This window comes from Artibeus jamaicensis, unplaced genomic scaffold, assembly GCF_021234435.1.
Source record: "Artibeus jamaicensis isolate MK-2021 breed Jamaican fruit bat unplaced genomic scaffold, CSHL_Jam_final scaffold_612, whole genome shotgun sequence".
NCBI classification, from domain to species: domain Eukaryota; kingdom Metazoa; phylum Chordata; class Mammalia; order Chiroptera; family Phyllostomidae; genus Artibeus; species Artibeus jamaicensis.
In genome coordinates this window covers 6,165,249-6,188,070 of record NW_026522049.1, presented here as the reverse complement: position 1 = coordinate 6,188,070, position 22,822 = coordinate 6,165,249, and the positions used below count along the sequence as shown (strand labels likewise).

The 22,822-nt window shown below is 44.8% G+C and overlaps 1 protein-coding gene across 2 annotated transcripts in view; it reads right to left on the bottom strand.

Moving 5' to 3' along the window:
• The window catches only part of SLCO3A1 (solute carrier organic anion transporter family member 3A1), a 211,456-nt gene extending 200,550 nt beyond the window's left edge, over positions 1–10,906 (bottom strand). For both annotated transcript variants that reach the window (XM_037145071.2, XM_037145070.2), the window contains exon 1: positions 10,567–10,906. In XM_037145071.2, coding sequence (XP_037000966.2) covers positions 10,567–10,746 — 180 coding nt within the window. In that variant the 5' untranslated portion in view covers positions 10,747–10,906. The remainder of the gene's footprint in view (positions 1–10,566) is intronic.
• Positions 10,907–22,822: the final 11,916 nt, after the last annotated feature.

The window sequence follows — 22,822 nt, the reverse complement described above, 5'->3', positions numbered from 1 at the left end:
CTAACTGCCACCCCTAAATAAAATGCAAAGGCAGAGCTGGAAGAAATGCATTAATGGTGTGCATGGCAGAAACCTGGCATGAGAGTCCCCCTCAGGAACGACACGGAATTTGGCTCCCAGGAGCAGTCCCCACGGAGGTCTCAAACACCTAACTGTGACACCCTGGCAGCACTGGTAAAGCAGGGCAGTGCTGGGGTCCGGGTCCAGTGGGGGGAGGTGAGAACAGAATTAATCAACAACCAGGAGGTGACAGGGCTGAGCTGACCACCTGTGACCACCATGGCTCAGCTCTCTCAAGACAAACAGAAAAACAGCCACTAAAGCGACAGACCTGAACAAGAGAATGCTCAGTTTCCTTCCCTGGAGTCTAAAATGTTTTACCTGTCACGCTGAAAAGTCTCCCTGATGGCCTGGGTGCCAGAAGCCTCTGAGTCATTTTTAATTGCTGCCTTGGTGCTATTATTTTTAAGTGAAAAAATATTCCCCAATGAAATCCAAAGTATCAAAAGACAGATAAATGCATATATTTTATTCTCTTCACTAGATTAAAGATATGTATTGTGACCACTAGGAAACATTAAATCTATTTAAAAGAAAAAGGAAGAATGTTTTAAAAGAAAGTAAGAAAATAGTCATTTTTTTCTAGCACTTACCAAAACATGTATGTATTATATGTATATAATCATTTCCAAAAATAAAACTCTTCCTGACTACTTACCTGCTCACGCCTGCTGGCTAATGCTTGCTGGCTGTGGGGGGTGGATGCACATTTGGGTAAGTTACTTAATTCTATGCCCTGATTTTGCCTAAGATGAAAGCAAGAAATGCAGACCTTCTTCAATGCTGAAAAAGACCTAAGAATGGGACACAGAGACCAGCTGCCTATTGGACAATCATTTGTATCCACATGTCTTAGAAGTTTCATGGGGCTTCTCTGGATCCAGCCCAAGCACCCCTGGCTCCACATGCACTGGGAGCCGGTGCAGCACGGAAGGCCTCCCCATCCGCTCCTATTAGCTACAAGCTGCAAAGTGGCAGAACTGCTTGCTGACTTTCTGATCTATTTATATGCATCTCCACGGACAGGCAAAGGTAAAGGAAAGGTGCTCATTTACAGGTTGCTTTTTTTTTTAAGTTTTCCAAATACATCCTTCCTTTGGTGGCATGTAAGCCTTGCAACCCAGGTAGTATTTATCAGCACCGGGAGGCAATACAACACGTCATTTATTAAATGCAGAGGCTTGCCCTAAACTTTTTGCATAAAGGCAAGAGAGGCCTGTCTGAAGCTCTTCTAATCCATTTCAACTGTCTAGTTTCCATTCAGTCTTTTGCGCCCTGTGCTCACCCTGGCCACTTGTCTACAGTTCAGGAGGCCAGAAACCTGAAATGGACTGAGCAGTGTGCTGTATGGTACACCCCATGCACATATGGCTTTAAGAAGAGGACGGTGGGATATACCACACAGAAACACACAGAAGTTACGGAAACAAGACAAAGCACATTCCAAGTGCCATCAGGCAGTGCTCCAGAAAATGAAATGGCAAAAGGATGGCACCTATGATGATGGACAGCGTTTGTATTCCTGGGCGTCCACTGAATCTCATGAGCAATCTCTCCAGCTGACCTCAGCGGAGGCCTGCCCCTGAGAGATGCAGTGACCCTGAGAGACCCAGGACAGCCTCTGCACGCCTGCAGAGAAGAGGGGCTGGTGCTGCATTCCAGGGCATAGCTCTAGGTGGCTCTGTGGGTCTACTTCAAACAGCACTCTGACCCAAAAAGCCAACGGAGAGATTAACTAATCAACACCATCCTTCACTTTACAGGTTGCATCACAATAATTGAATCTTACATAATAAAACCATATGGGTCCGTGCTGCTTAGAAATTTTTACCTTCATTAAAGGAATTCTTAGCAGGGTAAATAAGATTTCAGGTACAGTATTTTAGAGCTTATGTAATCAGTCAGAGGGCAGCTTTCCAATTTCAACTTTGCTTGTGTTCAAGGTGGTAATTTCTCATTCTAATCAGCCTGAGATTGGAGAGCAGCAGCATCAGAATGGGGAACAGACCTAGCAATTAGAGAACAGCACACCCGTTTCACAAAAGCCTTTCCCAAAGAGGGAGGAGGGAAAGACAACCGCCATTCCCAAGAACATGTTACAATAGATTTTAATTGAACAACACCTTTGGGGCGCTGTTCTCTCCACGCCAATGCTGCAAGTACAGAAATGAAAGTAAAAGTAATCATTTCTTCCTTCTTCAAGTTCCTGTAGTTGCAGCCAGTGATTTAGGGAGTACACGGCTCATCAGCTATTCTATTATAGTCCCCAGGACTGTTTGTTGAAAACATGCTCAACTCATTATTCCCGCTCACTCTGCCTAACCGGGAGCTCAGGTGGCTATGAAGTGAGGGCCACAGCAGGCTTTGGATCCACCAAGGAAAGGTTTCAAGGGTAACCTGGGCAGCCAAGTTCATTACCATAGACCCGCCCCAAAGGGCAACTTGCCAGAAAAACCAGAATCTTCCATCACGTCATACAGAATCCCATGAGTGGATGGGCGCACAGACAGATGCACAGACAGAAGACCAAAGGGCATACTCCAGGCTCCTAAGCAGACTCATGCCGTGGCACAGCAGCCCAGATCTCCTGCCACACCCAAACGATGCATCTGCATCTGAGGCACTGCCGCCCACCCAGAGGCATTTTCAGGTGTCGCCTGCTTCCGGAGCCTCAGAGTGCGCTCATGGCAGATTTCAGCAAAAACCAACACTGAGGGAATATGCCATCTTTGTTACTGCCGGTACTCTCTCTGATTCTGTTACCAGGTAACTTAAAGTGCCACTTAGAATATGACATCCCAGAAGAAAAAGATATTGCCAAGGAAATATATGAAGGAAATCATGAAAGCAAAGGGGGGAAAAAAAAGGAAAAGTGGGATCCCTACCGCTTCCTCACCCACCCCCAATCCCTGTCAAAAAGTACGGCTTGTAGCAACCTATGTTGCCTTTGCTTTTAAATATTTGCAGTGAGTGTGGAGTCATAAATGAGACTTTTGCTTCAAGTCCAGGAACAATCTAATGACCAACTATTGTCTCTAAGTGAAATGTGCAGGCGGTTAAGCAGCAGCCAGTTGGGCACCATCATTCCTATTAAAGAACTGAGCTACTCAATCCTCCACCCAAAAGGGCTTCCCTTTTCAGATGGGCTCCACTCAAAGCCACAAAGAAGAACCAAGATGAAGAAGTGAGGAACAGTCAACTGTGGGGACTGTGTCTGCATCCAGTGGAAGGTTTCCTTTCTCTGTGCTGTCACCAGATTGCCCAGAGGCCGGTCCCCGGGCCACTCACTGCACAGCTGTGACTGCTGAAGGTCCAGTGCTTTAGAAAGCTGGGAGGCTCCCTCAGTGAAGCCCAACTCGATTCACTGAAGAAGAGCCCTGTTCACTTCCTGTCCTTCCCAAGGGCCGGTGTGACCAGACCGGGGGAGGAAAGCGGCCTTAAAAACTAGAGATGAAAGGGAGTGGTGCTGAAAAAGGTACTTCCTAAACCATCGCCGGAAGCTGAGATAAGTGAATCCACAAGGAGGGAAATCAGGCTGTATCTACAACTCATTTGCTCTGCTCTTGGGAAACCAAAAAAAATCAAGATCAGGAAAATGCCCATATTTGTGCCTGCTGAGTCCTGCTTAATACTGTAAAAGGACTCAAGTGAAAGCAGAGGGTGCAGCGAAGACCTGAGCCCTTGATGGCAACTGGGGCTGAGCTCCAGAATCACACATCTTAAATAAGGCTGCCTGGAGGGCTGCATATGTCCATGACATATGTTCCTCGGTCCCCTCCTCCTGACACCCCAGGCTGCCTTGAAGTGGCCACTTTTCATCCAGAGAAACAGAGCAAGCTACAAGGGTGCAGATCATTCATTTAGGAAACATTGCCCAGAACTCACACAACACCCAAATCCTTGAGCCCCAGAAAGGGACCTCCACTGCACCAAGGTCAATGAAGAGGGTTCTGTCATTACTGGTAAAACAATCGTTGAATACTGCACCCTAGGGGAAGTACCCTCTCATGTGTCCATTTATTTAAATCTCTCAACTATCTGTAAGATCTCATTATATCCAATTTTCAGATGAGGATACTGAGGCACAAGTAAGCCAAGTCACCAGGAGCTGGTAAGGAGCAGGACTGCATTCAAACCAAGGTATTTTGACCCCAAGTCCAGCACTTTTTCACTGCTCCTCGACTGCCCACCCCTGAGACCACTGTCCCAGTTTTCTCCACCCTGTGGCCAAAGGCCAGAGCAACAGGTACTGAGGGCTTCCCAGAAAGGTATCAGGGCCCCTATCCCTCCCAGCTGCCCCTGTACTGTCTCTGTCCACTCACTTCCAATGCCCATTGACTCTAAACAGTCAAGACCACCATGACTACGGTGGGTTCCTCTCTTACATAATTAGTAATTTTTATAGCATCTTTAAGATAAAATGGATTTGCTGTATTTATAATAAGGAAATAAACAGAATAAGCAACTGGAAATTATTTTATTTCTTGCTTTTAAAAAAGTTTTAGCTCCCAGACGAAATGTTCATGCAGACTAAGAGACAACTTAAATGTACGCGTCACTACACCAGAATCAAAGCCTGATTGAAGTAATTTTATTTCTAACTTGTTAGGACTACAAACTTAATATGTTTGTGGTAAGTGTGCATAACCATATCATTAATAATAGCTGCCGGTATTTATCAAGTACTATGTGCCAGTTAGTGTTCAAAATGCTTTACATGTACTGACTCAACTCATATAACAATATAGACACTATTATGATCGCAAATGAAAAACTAAGGCACAGAGAGGTTAAGCCATCAGCCCAAGATCCCAGAGCTGGAAAGGAGAGAACATAACAATGAATGCTGGGTCTTGGTGTTCTCCCCCTGTGAGTTTTTTTTTTTAAGATTTTATTTATTTATCTTTAGAGGGGAAGGGAAGGAGAGAGGGAGAGAAATATCAATATATGGTTGCTTCTCATGCATCCCCTGCTGGGAACTGACCTGCAACCCAGGCATGTGCCCTGACTGGGAATCGAACTGCAATACTCTGGTTCGCAGGCCCGCGCTCAATCCACTGAGCTACACCAGCCAGGTCCTGTGAGTTTTAACCATATTACTTGCAGTTTTGATCACTCAGCAATACTTCCTCTCGCATTAACCCATAAGTACTTGGTTACATACAATACAAGTGTCTCAGACCACATCAACTCACTTATCCTATGAACCCAGATCAGTGATTCCACTCTTTTCCTATTTATTATCTATTTTGTACATACAGATACAGATACAGAAACAGAAAGCAAAAATAAAGTGAAAGAGCAAGGATGCTTTCTTTCTGGCCCACAGATTACCAAAGACACTTCTGAGAAGGAATCAAATACAGGGGACTTATCTTCAGGGGAGTTCTAAATCCACGCATAAGCCATGCAATCAAAATCACCACTGAAACGTCCCTTGACATCTATCTTCCCAGAAGTGCAGGATACAATATTTGGTGCGTGTGACCCTGTATATGAGCATGTATGCTAACACAGAATGCACACAGCAGTGTACAGAATATAATGGACCACATGTACAAATTATAAGAGTAGAAGTGATACTAAGTCCTTTTCTCTACATTGGAGGAGGAATGTGGTTATTAAATGCAGTTAAACCTTTGCAAGTTAACTGTGTTCATGAAATTGGAAGTAAGGTACTAAAGAAATGTAGACAGTTGTAAGCAGCTTCTGCATACCTGCCTGCCTCTGGTGACCTGGCAGGCCCCACCTTCCTTGCCTGACACCTCAGGGAGCCCTCTGGAAGGCAACAACCAAGGTCGGCTCAGCATGAGCCTTGCCCCTCCCAGCACCTCTGAAGAAGGCCTGGCACAGACCCTGACACCAAAGTCAACCTCTGCTCAATCCCTGTAACCAGCCAATAACATCCTAGATCATGTCTTTATTCAAGACCTATGTCTACATGAAATGCAGCCATACCCTCATCACTGCATGTTACATTACACTTACCCCAGGGCCAGTCTGCTAAGTGAACCCGGTCCCTGAACAAGGCAGCCCTTCAAAACTTGCTTAAAGATGAGCAAGAGAAATTCACAGGGGCCCTCTTGCTCAAGCTGCCTTTGCACAGGAGAAAACTTACCCAGCCTAATACAAACAGGGGCTCTTCCAGGCACAAGCAAAAAGATGAACTTAAACACTGAGCTTCAGATTAGGCAAGACACTGCCTCAGCGGAGACGCCTGTGGGTCCTCATCTGCATAGAGTATCTAAAACTGAGAAGCTGAGTTACAAAACCAGGGAAGAGATCTTGCTGGCTTTACAACTAATTCGATTTGTTCAGCTGTTAAAAACACAAACGAAAACCCCTTCACAGAAACTAAGGTGTGTACACAAAGCTGGCTGAAAGGAATTTTCAGAAATACTATTTTACCCTAAATAATTACTAGCTACACATTTTCAACCAAGCTCTAAGAAAAAAAATCAGGGTAATTTTATTTCTTACTACCTGGGGCTACATAGCAATTATGCAAATGGCAGGGAATTTGTCACTTTGAGTAAACCATAAGTATATAAAATAATTTGATTGAGTAAAATACAGTTGCCTTAGTCATCAACATACTAATTTGACAAGGACTTCAAAAATGTCTCAGCTGTCTGCTTCTGGGTTAGATATGCAAAAACCCATTTTCAAAATGATGCTTCTTTAGGAAAAAATAATAAATCCAGCGGTTTCTGCTCATCCATTAATTGCCAGCCCACTGGATGCTCTCAGGCCTGACAAAAACAACGTAAGTGACTATAAAGCACTGAGCTGGAACCTTGTTAAACATACTCAGTTACTCATCTCTCTACTCATCAACATAACCTCAGATGTAGGCTTTAAGTAACTCTACATAGGGAAATGCCCACTACCAGTGCAGAGAGACCACCTGTGTGCCCCAAGCAGAGATGAAACTAGTCTTTTAAGTTTTTATCCTGAGGAAATTCAAATACACTTGCATGTAAAGCATCAACCACAACTGTCCAGAGGTGGCAGAAGTGTTAATTTCCTGTACAACACACCCTTCTCTGCGCCAGGCCTCAGTAATGTGATAGCACCACGAGCCTCTGTATGCAGCCCTACCTCAGTGAAGGGCCTGAAATACCTCAGTGGGTCTCCACAAAACACCATAAAGTGCGCAGGAAATGACACGCTCTCCGAAGGACCTCAACTTAGGCAGATGTTACAACTTTGCTGGTAGGCCAGTTCAGACTGGAGCCACTCAAAGTGAAGACCCAAGCAGAGGAAAATTCAGTTGTATTCTGTATTCTACATACAGTGACAATCAAACTGAATGGGTCTCTCTTCTCACACTGAGAAAGTATTTTGTAGACCATCAAGCAGTTTAAGTGACTAGGAGAGAAGATCCCTAGGACTACTGACATGATTCCAATTAAAACATTTGGAACAGTAACAGATCTCAGAATCCTCAGCTGGCCCCAGCTGCTTTCACCTGGGCCACCTTATCCGTATTATCACTAAGTCTGGGCTTCAGAGTCAACATCAGTGTTCTGCACTACTCTGGGAAACCACCAACACCCAGGCAGGGAGTCACTGGTCCCCTGACTAGCTTAACAATTGGTGGCTTTCTCATATACATACAGGAGCTCCCACCCTGGGCAGGTTTTTTAAAGGAACACACACACACACACACACACACACACACACACACGGAGTCCTGCTTTTCAAAGTTGCTTCTCAAATCACAGGCAGCTTTCTGGTTTTGTTCTGCAGCTGGGAAGACTATACCTGTGTCACTCAGTCACTGGGCAATCTGTCTTTTCAGAGGGAAAAAAGGGAAAAATGAAATGAAGCCTCCATATGAAAAATAAATGGCACCTGGGAAGACAAAATAAAAGGTAGCTGCATGGACTTTTTGGAACCAAGTAAGAAATACTGTCACTGGCATAGAATTTGCAATCCTATAGAACACACATTCTGCACATGGGCCCTGCATGTGTGATCACCTACAATCATGGGTTTTCAGGTTTCCTGAGCAAGCCTGAGATGAACTAAAAGGAAGAAATCTGCCTTCTTGCAAACACCCTGAAATCTTTCATTCTCAAATTATCCCTAACAAAATCTCACATAGCTGAAGGAATAACAAACTTTGTATTCCACCTGCCAAATAACAGACGAAAACTCCCAAGTGAGCCAGAAGAGCAAAACACATAGCAAGCTGATTCGGTCAACCCTGGCGAACAAACTATTTATTTTCATGAGGTTCAGACGGCAGTGGAGAGCCGAGGGCAGCCAGGCAAGGCAATGCCCTGAGCACCTTATGTCTCCACTCCTAGTAATCAAAATGAATTCAATTTCCTAGGCCTGTCCTTTCCTGGGCCTTACCTGCTTTCTGCCAGTCACCTGTTGATTCCTGTCACCCTACCCCTTGAACCAGGCTTTTCACCAGCCCAAGCTGAAGTACCAGAAGGCCCTCACCAGGACTGAATTTCTCTGGCTGCCACTTGCCTATTGCAGGATTCCAGTCAACTTCCTATCTCTTGGCACCAACCCTGCCTCTATACATCCGCCACTCTACCAGCCCTCTGCTTCTTAACTTTCTAAAGGATCTTAGGCCACTCATCTGATTGAAGTCCAGCTTCATTTCTTTCTAAAACCCTTAGATCCCTGTGAGCCAAACCTAAGCCCATGCCTTTATCAGTCAGGGTGTGAAAAGTTATGTTGGTGTTTGCCGCACATGACGAATGCTGCTCTCTACTGAACAAAACTGGTTTGAAACAAACTGTTAGACTGGGGGCAGCCGCTGATACACTGATGACCCTCTTTTAAACACAGACCCACCTGGTTAGGAATTATATACTCTGTTTGTGTCCCTGCAAAGACCAACATATGTTTACTAATGTGCATTTGCATCATAGTAATACATGTGTCTTTTTTAATATTTTAACAAATTCCCTCCAAGGAGGGTCTAATAAACTGACCCACACAACACGGCTTTCTCTTTACCGCCAATTGCACAGGTACTGTTTGCAACTCTGCACAGTAACCGTTAAAAAAGTACATCTTATAAAACAAAAATATAAACAGGAAACAGAAAGTGCTTTTGACTACAAGTCTCCTTTGCAACATACAAGTCATGGGAGCACAGAGATAGGTATTTCAGTGTCTGTCATCTCACAAGGGGCAAAGGAGATGTAATTCGATTTTCAGAAGACCTGCAGTGCTGTCATCCCAGGAAGAGAGCTGAGTTTGAACAATCTTCTATCAGAAACATATAATTGGCTTTATACCCACACAGAGACCAAGCCTGCTTATACCTCCTTCTGACAGCAAGCCCTGCATCCCAAGAGATGGGTTATGAATGGTACAAGGCACTCGGCATCTGGCCCTCATTAACTGTAACCCAATGGCCAGCAAGAAGGGATAAGGGGTACTCAGGAAGAGCACAGTTCTATCTCTGAACGTGGTTATCCAAGAGCCAAAATCTTGTCCAATTCTATCTCCATCAAACTTGCTCACTAACACTCAAAGTCTGTGGCATTTGATTCCAGTTTCAGGTCAATAGTCAAGAAGTGATTTAACACTATTCACTCTGAAAAACCTTCTCATGTTTAGGCCAGAGACTATACTTAGGTCTGGACCTGTACTCTCCGGAACTCAAGTTGGGACCACCTGCGAAGGGCACGAGAAAACGGCAAAGTGGGTATTTGACAGTGCTGAGTCATTACAAGCTGTTTCCTCTGCTCTGTTATGTACCCCTGGGCCGTTTGAGAATATCCCCTTTCAGCAGGCAAATGAAATAGACATATATTGCGAAAAATGATGCAATCCCCTTGTGGGCGAGAAACGATGATGGGGAGTTCAGATCTAAGAGTGAATAGTGGGAACTACTACACAAACTCTCAGCTGCTCTCCAGGTATGGTAACTTTATTCCAGACGCTGAGAGATGGCTATGGGGATACGGAGAGGGACAGTCCCCAAGTAGCCCTGGTTTGAATCAGGCCACACTTGGGAGCATTTTACTCCAAGCTGTTAACGCCCCCCTCCCAAAAATAACTGACGGATAGAGAAAACGCCCGGAGAAAATGATGCATAATGGATTTGTTCTCCAGGCAGATGGAATGGAGAGTAGAGGACGCAGGATGCTAACTGGCTTTTCTCCCCATGTGCAGGTCACCTGAAATCCGCGATGCCTTTCCTCTCCAAGGGGGCTCCTGAACTCGCCCTCTGGCTACACTTTCCAGGGGGAGAGGAAAGGTTTCACATCCACCTGCCCGCAGCCTCTCGAATCCCCCCAGCCCCCGCCGGCCGCACAAGCAGCTGCCGGCATCCGCGGTCCCGCCCGCCCGCTCCTGGCTCCCTCAGCAGCCCGGGCCGGCAGCTCCCCCAGCAGCCGCCTCTGCACCACTCGCCAACCTCCACGCCGGGCGGAGGTCACGCCCGTTCGTCCCCTCTTCATGCCAGCCGGCTGCCCCGAAGCGGGGCTGGGGAAGGAGCTCAGCAGCAGAGTTGGCACAGAGACTCACCAGGTAGGCGCCCACCGTGCCCTGCGCCAGCATCAGGGCGCACTCGGACACCAAGAATATTTTGATGTTGGAGAAGCAGGACACCTTCTTTTTCTTCTTCTTGTTCCTCTCAGCCTCGTCCCCCTGCAGCTCGCCGCTCCGGCCGCCGCCCGACGAGCCACCCGGCTTCTTCCCCTGCATCCTTCTCCCACCGCTGCCCCCTCCGCTGGCCGCTGCCGCTTTCCCGCTCCCCTCAGGTTGTCCGAACCGCTGCCGGGGGTGCGCGCAGCGAAGCTGTGAGCCTTCCCCACCTCAGGCCCGTGGCGGCCGCCCCCGTCCTGCCGGGGTTGGAGGGTGGAAGCGCAGCTTCTCGCCGCCTCCTCGCTCGCCCCTTCCTCCTCCTCCTCCGCCCTCCCCTCGCCGCCTCCTCCTCCTCCGGCTCGGGCTGTGCCAATCACTGGGGCTCCTCGCACCGCCCGCCGCCTCCGTCGCCGCCTCGCCGCCCGCGGACACTGGCCGCTGCCATCGCCGGCTTCCCGTGACCTGCTGGCCTCCCTGCCCTCGCCTCTCCTGTCTTTACCTGGGGGCCGCAGCCTAATGGCCAGTGCCCGCCCCCACGCGCCTCTTTCTGCCCACGCGCCCCTGGGGAGGCGCGAGGAGAACTGGCTTGCGGCGCCGAGGCCCCGCAACTGAGGCTAGGAGGGTCCCGATGCCCGAAAGACCGTGGAGAGGGCGTCCTTGCGGAGTAAGAGGGGTGCTGGAGGGGGGGACTGGGAGGCCCCAGTGGGAGGGAGGCCCCAGTGGGAGGGAGGCGGTGCCTGGCCCCTAGATGGCGCTGCGGGGAACGGGGCGCCCCCGCGGACACTGGGTGGTACTGCACGAGAAACTGGCGGCGCAGAGATGGGATGTGGAGGCGCCCCCGTGGGGTGGGGACCTGGAGTTCTGGTATCTGGGCGCTAGACGGCTGGCGGGGGAGTGGGGGGCGGGGTAGAGGGAGGCTGGGGCTGTTTCTAGGAAAAGAGAATAGGCCGAGTACTCAGAAAGAGGTTGCGGTCTCTCTTCACCTCTGCCAGGGCATTTCTGGGGACAGTTGTTGCTCTGTGGGGCTTGGGGCAGTGCCAGAGATCAGAGCTGCTCGAGGTTTCTGCAGCCCTCTGCTCTCCCCGACCACTGGGTGTGCCTAAATCACCCGAGACCGAAAGGAACGGAAGCACAGCAAGAAGTTCCATTAATCCTTCGAAGCCTCACTGTCAGTCGCCCCCCAGTCACAGTGTCTAGGCTGCTGCACAGTCGCAGCGCGCCCTGCTTGAGAGGGCTTGAGTCAAGCCCTCCATCTGCCTGGAGCCCTTCCTTAGGATGATGAAGCTGGGCTGCAGCTAATGGGAAGCAATTAGCCACAGACCTGCACTGGTCTCCACCCCTCCCCTAGTTTTATGGCTGGGGCCACTTTCCTTGGCCTTGGCCTGAATGTCCCAGCTCACGGCAGCTGTTCTTTATAAACCATTACCTGGAGTTTGGACCACCTGGCACTACTATTAGAATCTACTAGTACTCGGATGGCTTTTGGAAGCTCAGAGGAAACTGAAAAAAAAAAAAAAAAAAAAAAACCAACTGGACAAGTACCAGGAAGCACTCAGCATCTTCCACCTGGGCCTTTGGAGGGCATGTGGGGTGGGGGTACAACTGATCATTTGAAAAGCTCTTCCTTAATAATTGTGTCAAAGAAAATGGCCCACTCTCTTAGGCTCCCGTGTACCAGTGCAGGCTTAAATTTGAAACTGAATAGCAACTGACGCTCCCATAATTTTCACTTACTCTCAAAGCACTTGAAGGAGAATGGGTGGAGTATGATGGGGGCATTGTCTTGCTGGACCAGTTAAATATAAACTGCTTCATCCTTCTGTGGTTCTAGACATGATCTCACCTAGGCCTGGTGTCCATTTCAGATGCTCCCCTCCCCTTGTCTGGGCTCTCTCCTACCTGTACTGGCTCCCAGCACAGAGGTCTCTTTCCATTCCCCCCCTCCCAATTCCTGTCACCATGGTTACAGTAGGCCCCAGCAGTCAGGTCACCTCTCTGCTGCCCCTCCCTTGCTCTCCCTACCCTTCCCTCCCCCACTCTCAGCCAACTTTTCTACAGAACCCTCCTCTCCTTCACCCTGGGCCCCCTCCATCACTCTGGCATCTGGGAGTGCTTCCTGACTGCATCCGGAGGACACCCTTAATGAGCTCACCCCTTTCCCTGCCCCCACACTGAGCTGCAAGGCCCAGTGGAGACTGTTTACTTGTCTCCGAACAGTGACCCTGCTGCTGCTGAAATGGCACTCAGGCCATATTATAGCCTTCAAGTCTTATTCACATTCTCCTTGTAATAACAACTACTAATGCTTATTGTCTGCTTACTCTAGCCAGGCACCATTTGTTCCAAGTACTTCACCTGCACTTATAATTTAATACTCACAGCCATCCTCTCAACTAGTTACTGTCATTAGCCCTGTTTTACAGATAAGAAAACAGAGGTCCGGAAAGGTTAATTAACCTTACCAATGCCATACACTCAGGACAAGGCAGAGCCAGCCTTTGAAACCAGGTGTTGACACCCCTGCCGCCGTGTCAATGCCTCCCGACACTGGAGCTCTTTTATCACCCAGCGGTCAGTCTCAGGGGGAGGGCGGGACTCATGTTGTTCCTGTGCTACAAAGGGGGACTCAGAGACATGTGGTGACTAGCCCAGTATCCCACAGCTCAGAAGGGACAGGACTTGACTCTCCAGCTGTCTGGTCTACACCTCACTGCCTCATACACAGTCCAAAAAGAGGCACCGCCAGTTTTGACCATTATTTTAGATAAAAACTTAATTTTCTTTAGAGAAATCAAACACTGGTGCCAGGGAAAGGATTCTGTATGAAGGTTGTAGATTTGTCCTACTATTAACAGTAAGCAGCTATGAAAATAATCCTGTGCCTGAAGCCTGAAGAATAATCAAAGTTGGCCTGAGGAAATGAGCTGTCAGCCTCATGACAGTCAGAAAGAAAGAATCTAACATGTACCATTCCCTTCCCTCTTGCTCATCCTTTATTTACCTCTAGGCCAGGGGTCCAGGGTGTTTCTGCTGGCTTCTCTCATGTGCTGACAGAAGGAGCAGCAGAAGAACAGCAACCAGCATCATATCTTACAGCACATGGTTGCTGGCAGAGTGCTCTGTGGCCCTCTACCTCATTCAAACCTCCCATCAGGGAGTGCTGATTTTGTTAGCCCCGTTTACTCATAAAAAAGAGCACCAGGGGCTTTCTGCAACACACAGCTAGTAAGTGTCAGGAATCAAAACCTGCCTTTTCTACCCCAAATTGGTGGGACCGCTGAGGGGCAGGTGGGGGAACTACAAAGGACTCCCAGAATCTGTGGTGCCCCCTCTGAAATGGACAATTGACTGCCCTGTCAAACAGAGCTTAGACCCCACCCAGCAACCCACCGGACAACCTGAAATGCTGCCTTGGAGAAACTGCAGCCACCCCTCACAGGCTTGAGGCTTTTCCGTCCATCTGTCCCCCTAGTGGCAGATGGTGAGTTTAGGGATGGTTGGTATGAATGGCTGTAGGGCCCTCCTGATTAGTTTGACCTCTGGACTACTTCTCTGGGCCAGGTGACTTTTCTAAGTTAGCTGTTCATATTACTAGTTAAGGCTGTGGTTCCAGGGTTCCTTACTTTGTTGTCTACTAGAGGTATTCCAAACACTGAGAAGCCATGTAAGTTGAAGATCTGATCTAGGGAAGCATAGAGAAGACTGGGTGGCACGGGAAGATAAACTGGCTTGCGATTCCTAAAACATCAACGTCATTAGGATTTGGAGAGCTTTTCTCACCCACTTTGGAAAGGGCCATCAATTCATTTATGTGGGAAAGAGGTGGGTTAACTTCATGGGCATGGAAAAAAAATGACAATGTCATTCACCATTCCTGGGCTGAAGCAAGATTTCGCAGCAAGCAGCCTCAATGTCATTCAACACAATGAGAGACTGTTGTTCAAGTAATTCACATGAACCATCTTTTGCCAGCTTCAGTTTTGTTCACAGGCAAATACTAAGTTGAATAAATGTGAAGAATGACTTCTGATTGTCACTGGGATGGAAAATAGATGCTTAGACTCTACCCGATGGGTGGATTTTTTCTTTTTCTGAAAATAAACCAATCGTATATTGTGTCCAACCAAGGACAGAATTGGGGCTAAGCCAACTTCTTTGGCTTGAAACGAATATTTAGGCAAAGTTGAAGCTTATTTCCTCTTCCTCAAAAAGAGTTTTTTTCACCACCCTCACCCGCCATCCCACTACCACCTCCACTGTCCAATTAGCCTGGTACATAATGCTTTTACCATATAGCCTGTGTTTGCTACCTACAATACTCACAGTCCTATATTTCAAGTTATCTCTTCATCTGAATATATCCTAAAGCTCAGCAAACAAGTGAAAATGATAAACCTTCATGTAGATGCAGTTTTTCAATGTTGAATTCAAAACCCCTGTGGAGAAACAGAAGAAAGAAAAAAGAATAGTAATGGAAGTTACAAGGAGAAAATATATGAAGTAGAAACTAGTGTAACAATAAAATATTTTAAAGGCATTAATAAATTTTCAAAAACTGAATTACATGGATATTTTCATGACAATTTTACTTGACCCTAAGATAATTACGTCTACAAATTTTCCATTGCCTGAAAACTTCACCAGTGACAACGTTCAGACTTTACAAAGCAGGTAATTCCACATATTTCTCTAGATATAAAAACGAAAGCTTAAATATGGATTCACTTTATGAAGTCAGCACAGCACTGACACAAAACTTGACAGACACACAGCAAAAGAACAACAAATATGACTGTGATTTTGCAGTGCCACGTTAAACATTTCAATGGCACGATGAAAACCCAAAGATAAGCCATACTGTCTTTCTTATATTACTTAGTGATTCTAAAGTTCGTACAGTTGAATTACAAGAAAAAAAAAAAAAACCAAACTAGAGCATATTGGAGTAGGTAAAGCAGGGCAATTAAAGAGGCATGTCCTATTAGGTATTAAAATATAGCACAAGCAACACTGAACCAGCTCAAGAAATGGCAGACGGACTGACAGAATAGAACAATCAGCCCTCAAACAGACCTTGGTACATATCCCAGCTTAATAAAGTGACACACAAAAAAGTGAGAGAGAGAGAGAGGGGGGGGTTTTTCATTAGATGGTTGAGAAAATTAAATCATATCCTCACTGTGCAGCGGCTAAAAACTAAACAATTTTTAAAACGTGGATTAAAAAATCATACACAAAAATATGAGTGAATACTTATCAGCTCTCTGGAGAGGAAAAGACATTCTAAACAGAAAAGTAATGAAAGTAATTACAAAGGAAACATGCTAGATAGATTTTAGTATTCCATAATTAGAACTCCTCTGTATCAAAACATAGTTCACAATAAAAATCACAAATGGGGAAAAGTAGTTTAGCAACAGGTCAGAGGGGTAATATCATCCAAACACAAAACACTGTTACAAATGCTTAAGTAAAATTCCAATACTCCAAAAGATGTGGGCAGAGGATCCACACAAGAATATTTTAAAGGCGAAATATAATAAACATGCAAAAACATTCACACTCACAACTAATCAAATACTAAATAAAACTACAAGATACAGTTTATTCACCCCACTACAATGGCAAAACTTTTTTAAATCAAGAGGGTAAAAGGGAGCTAAGTGGTGATGGAGGAAGTCTTGGGGCAGTGAATACAGTACAACATACAGATGGTATTTTATTGAGTTGTACACCTGAAACCTGTACAATTTTAGTAGCCAATGTCACCCCAATAAATTCAATAAAATGATAGATAGATAGACAGACAGACAGACAGGACGTTTTCTGTGCTGGTAACAGTTTGATGGAAAAGCTCACTTCATTGCTGGCAGAGGCATGAATTTTTACAAACTCTGGAAAGTGACTTGGTAATATCTATTTCAGTACTCAAATTGTTCACTTTCTTTGGCTCAGAAATTCCCCTCCAATGACTCGTTTCTAAGAAAATAATTACAGACATGGACAAAATAATAAGCACACACACTATACTTAGCACATGGGTTCTCTAGCTGGAGTCAGACTACCTGAGTTGGAGTCACACAACTGACCACATACTAAGTTATGACTGTGGATAATCTACCTCACATTTCTAATCTGTGATTTAGCCGTCTTTACAGTGGGAATAACAATAGTATCTGTCCTAGCATATTGGGAACATTGGAAGAATACCAAAGTCCTACCAAGTGGCAGATTTTATATTCATATACATTTCTGAGTTACTGTTCAAAAACTGAACATGCATTATGACTACAATTTAATTTTTTTCATTAATACTAAAAATGCATACACACTGCATTATTTCAGTACCCAGACTGCCTCGTTTAGTGGGAAACCTGCAGCAAACTGACATTTCTCATGCACTCTGCCCCAGTTCAGAGACATAAAATGAAACCCTGCCTGCAGTCAATACCAAATTCCATGCTTACTCTGAGTCCCTTTGTACTTTCTTCTTTCTAGCTCTTATCACATGAAGCAAGTGTTCTCCCACTTCCTTGTCCAGGGCCCTCTTCCTAGGTGTAGGAGGAGGGCTTCTCTGGCACCACCTAAACCATGGAGGGAAGATGAAGTAGTTGCAGCCAGAGCAAACCCTTGTGGAATTCCAGATCCCTTAAACAAAGGGATTGGTAAGTCTGGAGTGACCAGTCAAGGATGCTCCTTATTTAAAAAAAGGTAGAAAACCAGGACTTGGAGGAGGAACTGCAATAACCAGGCTGAGTGGGGAACTATGCTCTTGTCCTCTGCACAGTCTCACTGAAGAGAGTACCCAGAGACTGCATCTCATACTCGAGTATGCTAGAAGTCAGAGGCTACAAGCTACAGAGACAGAGCTGGTGGCGAAGGAAACAGGGACAAAATACAGGGAAATATCAGTCCTCTGAGACTGAATCCCAAACAGAGAAAGGATACCTTGAGCTGGGTGACGTCTATCCCTTCCTGAAATAGCAAAAACTCAATATGCCACCACCCCAGGCAATTACTCCTCAGGAGCCATAACCACTTAGGTGCATTTTTCCCAAAGGCCAAGGATTCATCTGGGGGGAGACTGGTTATCAGTATGATAAGGGCTATGATGAGGTGGAAGAACAAAGCCCAAATGTTCAAAGTCCTGAATGTCAGTGTGATCTGAAGACTAACACAAAGCCAATATCATGGCTAGAACAATGAGAAAAGCAAGGTTCAAGCTGAGGCCATTTGTTGTAGCAATATACGAGAAAGTCTTAGAGGTCAATAAAACTTCATGCTTATAAGAAGCATCACGTACAGCAATTTAATTACGTTAATACTACTAGCAAAAATCAATGTGAACTCATGATGTTAAAAAGCAGTATTTTTCCAGCTAGAAGTAGCTCAACAGCAGTAGCATTACATTCACTGCCTGTTCTCACATGAAATCCTAAATGTCCAGATTTGGATGTCTAATACTTCACTGGAAGGAAATTAGCACTTCTGGGGTGTGCATGAGCAGGCTTGCGCACGCGCATGCTCACACACACACACACACAACGGAATGAACCTGGAATACCCATTGTGGCCAGAAACAGAGATACTTCCAAAGATGCCAGGAACAGGGTTGAAAGGACATAAGAGCTAGCTCAGAGGCCTCCCGCAGGCCAAATTATAATTTGAGGATCCAAAAGGGCATAATAATTGTGGTTAATTGAAATATGATGAGTTTGTGAAAGGCCGTAATGTCCTAATTATACTAAGAAAAAAGTTAATATGAAGTATACTAAAGGTAATGAAAATGAACATAGAAGTTTGGCTATTAAGGGACCTGTTTAATTATTTATTAATTTTAATGAGTGGACATTAACATAAATTGACATTTTATCTCTTCTATTAATTCTGTTTGATTCTAAAGCGGGGACATAAAACTAATGTCTGTCTGCATAAATAGAGAAGGCGAACTACAGGGAACTCTGAGTTAGCCCAACTAATCAGGGAAAATACAGAGAACTGAGAGCAGGAGGGCCTCAGAGAACCCCATGCTCACAAACAGTAATAACTCAGCAGAGCTGGTTGAAAACTGTGTTCCTGTCTCCGGAACTGGCCAAATGTCTTACACAGCAGCCCTCATAGCACCACCTTGGTTCCACCTCTCCCGGGAGGTGCTGCCTCTGGAAGTTTCCCTGGATTATAACAAGTCACTACTGTGACATCCACACACTTTAAATAATGCCAGTATACAGGGTTACCCCAATGTCTGGGTCATCCCAGTAACGCGGGACGATGGGCTGGGTCATGCTGGCCAAGAAAGACTTCAACACATGACACAGAAATTCCAGGCTACTAATATTATAATTTGCAGGGAAAGCATGGACCTACTTTTTTTTTTTTTTTTAAATCTATGTAGTAAGAGAAGATTGTCTTAAAAGGAAAGCTTCGGCCCCAATGTCCATAGCTTGGGAGAAATGACCTGGGTTTTTATGCCATATCGAAGAAGCAAATACTCAACCAGATCTTGCAGTCTTGGATCTCTGAATTGATACCTAGTTTCTTCTTGGAATGGGCAAGAATACTGTAACCCTGGAAAGGTTTATAATTGAGTGTTACTGTAATGTTAGCAAGTATAAAAGCAGTACTGAAATAATACAGAAATAGGGAAGAAAATGAGATATTGACACTTCAGGAACAGGTTTAGGTATCAGCATAGTAGCATTTTTGCTCATCATTCTCTCTGTATATGAATTGTTTGATTGTTTGAAATGCTCAAAAGAATGTCAACTAAGAGTGAAAAAGAGTCCTTTAAAAGTATAACACATCAAGGATTTTTATAAACCTTTTAAGTTAGTTTCCACTGCAGTGATGGCACCAGAAGCCAGATGACGACGGGAACCGGGCCAGGGCTAGGGGAAGGCGAGTGAGGCACTTGCCTTGGGAGAAAAATGGAAGGGAATATCAAAAAAGTATGTATTTTGCTGTGTAATATAAACTTTTTTTGCCTAAATTTTTGAAGGAGAAATAAGGATGTGCATTATACATAGGTAGTGCTAATTCTGTATCTATATAAATGTTTTTAATTCTTTTACTTATGCTTGTGCATTAAAAGTGTAACTCCACAAAGCATTAGCTATATCTGTATGCAAAATACCCTTTATAATACAAAAACAAGTATCTAAATATAAATAAATAAGTACTTGAAATAAAAATTGAAACAGAAGATTTTTTCCCTGAAATTTCAGGCCCAAAACATGGGTGCACATAATACATGGCAAAATATAGTAAGTAATCAAGATTAGTAATATTTTAAGGCAGCAATTTCTAAAAAGCAAAATTAACACACAAAAAAAATCTCTGGTGAACCAAACATGGACATTTTAAATACCGACAGGGTGGAAATTAAGACAGTGTGGACAGTTAAGTGTGCAAATGGCTCCTTTTTCCAAAGCCGTCTGTGTACAGGGAATTGACAGGTTGTGCTATGGGGGGACCCCAAGTCTGTGGAGGTAAGCTGGCTTGCTCATTGGTTTTAAGGTGGGAGAAGCCTCAGTGTATTTATACCCCAAGGAGGAGGCCTACACCCTTTCCTTCCTCATACAGCAGTGTAACTGCAAGGAGACAGGGATTTGGCCTTCCAGACAGAGATGCACAGCAAACTAAATCTTCCATGTGCATGGTACTGGGGTAAGGGGAGGAAAGAGCAGCTAAAAGTAACTGTGCTGGGCTACCATGAGAGCTTCTGGGAAACCAGAGTGGAGCAATGCTCAGCCAGCACCTGTTTCTTTCTCAAGCCAGACTTTGGAGACAAGAGAGAGCATTGAGGCGGGTGCTGTAGGTTGGAGGGGTGTCCACGCACAGGAAAGCGTTGCCTGACTATGTCCCTGGATTCCATTCAAGGGAGAGCCAGTGTTGGGAAAGTTAAGCTTCTTTAGAGAGTAAGAAAGTATCCCCATTGGTAGGAAACTTTAAGTCATCTAGCCAAACTCTGGGGGCTTGGAGCGTAGACAAAGACACAAGTGCAGGACAAGACCTAGCTCACACTTTCTTGCAAGGTGTTAGATTCCTGGACAAAAGGCAAATATCTTAGAGTAGGGGTGGGTACATAAGTTTATTAGGGGGTGAATTTATTAAATATAATTTTAAAAAGAAAAGAAGCAACATAGCATCTTTGCTGATTAACCCTAAGATTTTGGACAAAGCGTGATTTATTCTTCCTAGTAAATTAAGCAACAGATTCAAAATAATCCCAGGAAAGACAGGGAGGGATATGCTACCTCTGGACAAGGGAGTGCATGTGTATAAGCAAGCCCCAGAGAGGAGGAGGAAGGGAAACACCTGCCCATCTGCCCGACCTGTGAGGGAAGGAGAAAAGGAAGCAGGAGAAAGAAGGGAGGAGTCAGACCTACATGCACTGACCACCTTGCTGCAGGGTGAGGATTATGCAGTATCTGATGAAACACACGTCTAGGCGGCTGCCACTCCTGGCTTCATTCACATTTGACCCTTGTTTTTTTTCTCTTCTTCTGCATATTTACTTTAATTCATCTTTGAAATGTTACTGTGTACCCTTGTAATCCTTCGCAAATCTCCACGGAATAAAGAGCAATGTGCATTCATCATGGAAATACATATAAATGAAGAAATAACTAGTATCTAAACTCAGTCCAGATCATTGTAGAGCTTTGAGGAGTTTATTTAGGGAATTTAGAAAGTACCATACAATCCCAGCTTGAAAAAAATTTTTTCCCTGAAAAGTCATGTACATTGGTTAGGGGAATGGCAGGCATACGTTTGGTGCTAAGAATGCTGAATATTGCATGTAACTAAAAAAGACAATTATATATTCCTTATATGTTTGGAAAAAACGGGATCACACACACATGTACATAACACACACACACACCCCATATGTCACTTTTCAGAAAATCCGACCAGGATTGAAATCACAGCTAAAAAATGCTGAATATAATTTTAATCTTTCTTTGAAAATTCAGAAGCTATTTTAGGCTCCTTATGCCTCTGATTTATTACTATGAATGTAAAATATTATCATGCAATTCTTCCACATCTAGGTTGTTCACATTTTCCTGATTATTTTTTCGTGAATGAAAGGGAGCCTTCCATAGTATTCTAATTACTATGCAGAACTAGTCATGAATGGGCAGACCATTCTAAGGTATGATTGGGTAAACTTATAGGGAAATAATAATATTTCTCCTAACATGGATATATATGTGGAACTTTGCTAGTTATGCCTTTTGGGTGATTTATTTGTGCACACAATACTTCAGGAACGTTACCCTGATTTCTGTGTTTCTGATGGATATTAGTGAGGTGACACAGAACACAAGACAGAATAATTAAAAGGCTTTGTGACATTCTAATTGAAGACTTAACTCTATAGATTGGGAGACAATAGAGAGAATGGAAATAAGGACAAAGATAGCTGAGAAACTGAAGAGGTGAACCAACACAACCTCCTCTATCTAACATAAAGTTTTGGTTTTTTCCTATGATTTGCCAGGCATTGTGCTAGGCCTTTGGTCATCAGGAGAAAAAATGTTCTTTTTATAAAGTAATTCAAAACTAGAGATGGAGGAAGGCATACAGCAAATAGGTCCTAGAGCAGATTAATGTTGAGCCCAGGGATTTTCTGGAAGTAAAAGATCCACATCCATCTGAGTAACCTGTAATAAGCAGAGGAATGAAGGGTTGGAAGAGCATAACGAACTTGAAAGAAGTCTATTCAAGTCACTGGAACATAGGGTTCCTCAGGGGCCTAACAGGAGACAAAGTTGCAGGGAAAAGCAGGAGCAAGATTCAAAGGACCTTTCTATGCAGGGTAAGAGCAATTGTCCTTTATCCCATAGGCCACTGGAAAGTACTGAAGAATTCTAAGAAAATAGTATGAATTTTAGTAAGTAAATCTACAAAAAATGAAATGATGAGTTTTTTAAAGGAAGAGACAAGTGATCAGGAGAGAAAACAAAGGATGAGAAAAAATCGAGAGCAGAGCAGTCAACTGTGCTGGAAATCATGAAGAAATCAAGTCTGCTAAGGTGGAGGGGAAAAGCCCACTGTCTGGGCAATGAATAGGTACTGGGACCCTCTGAGAAAATGGATTCTGTGGAAAGCACAATAGAGATGTGAGGTGTGTATGAAGAGGTGAAGGGATACAAACCCCTGAGAGGAGCATTTGCAGCTCTCAAAATAT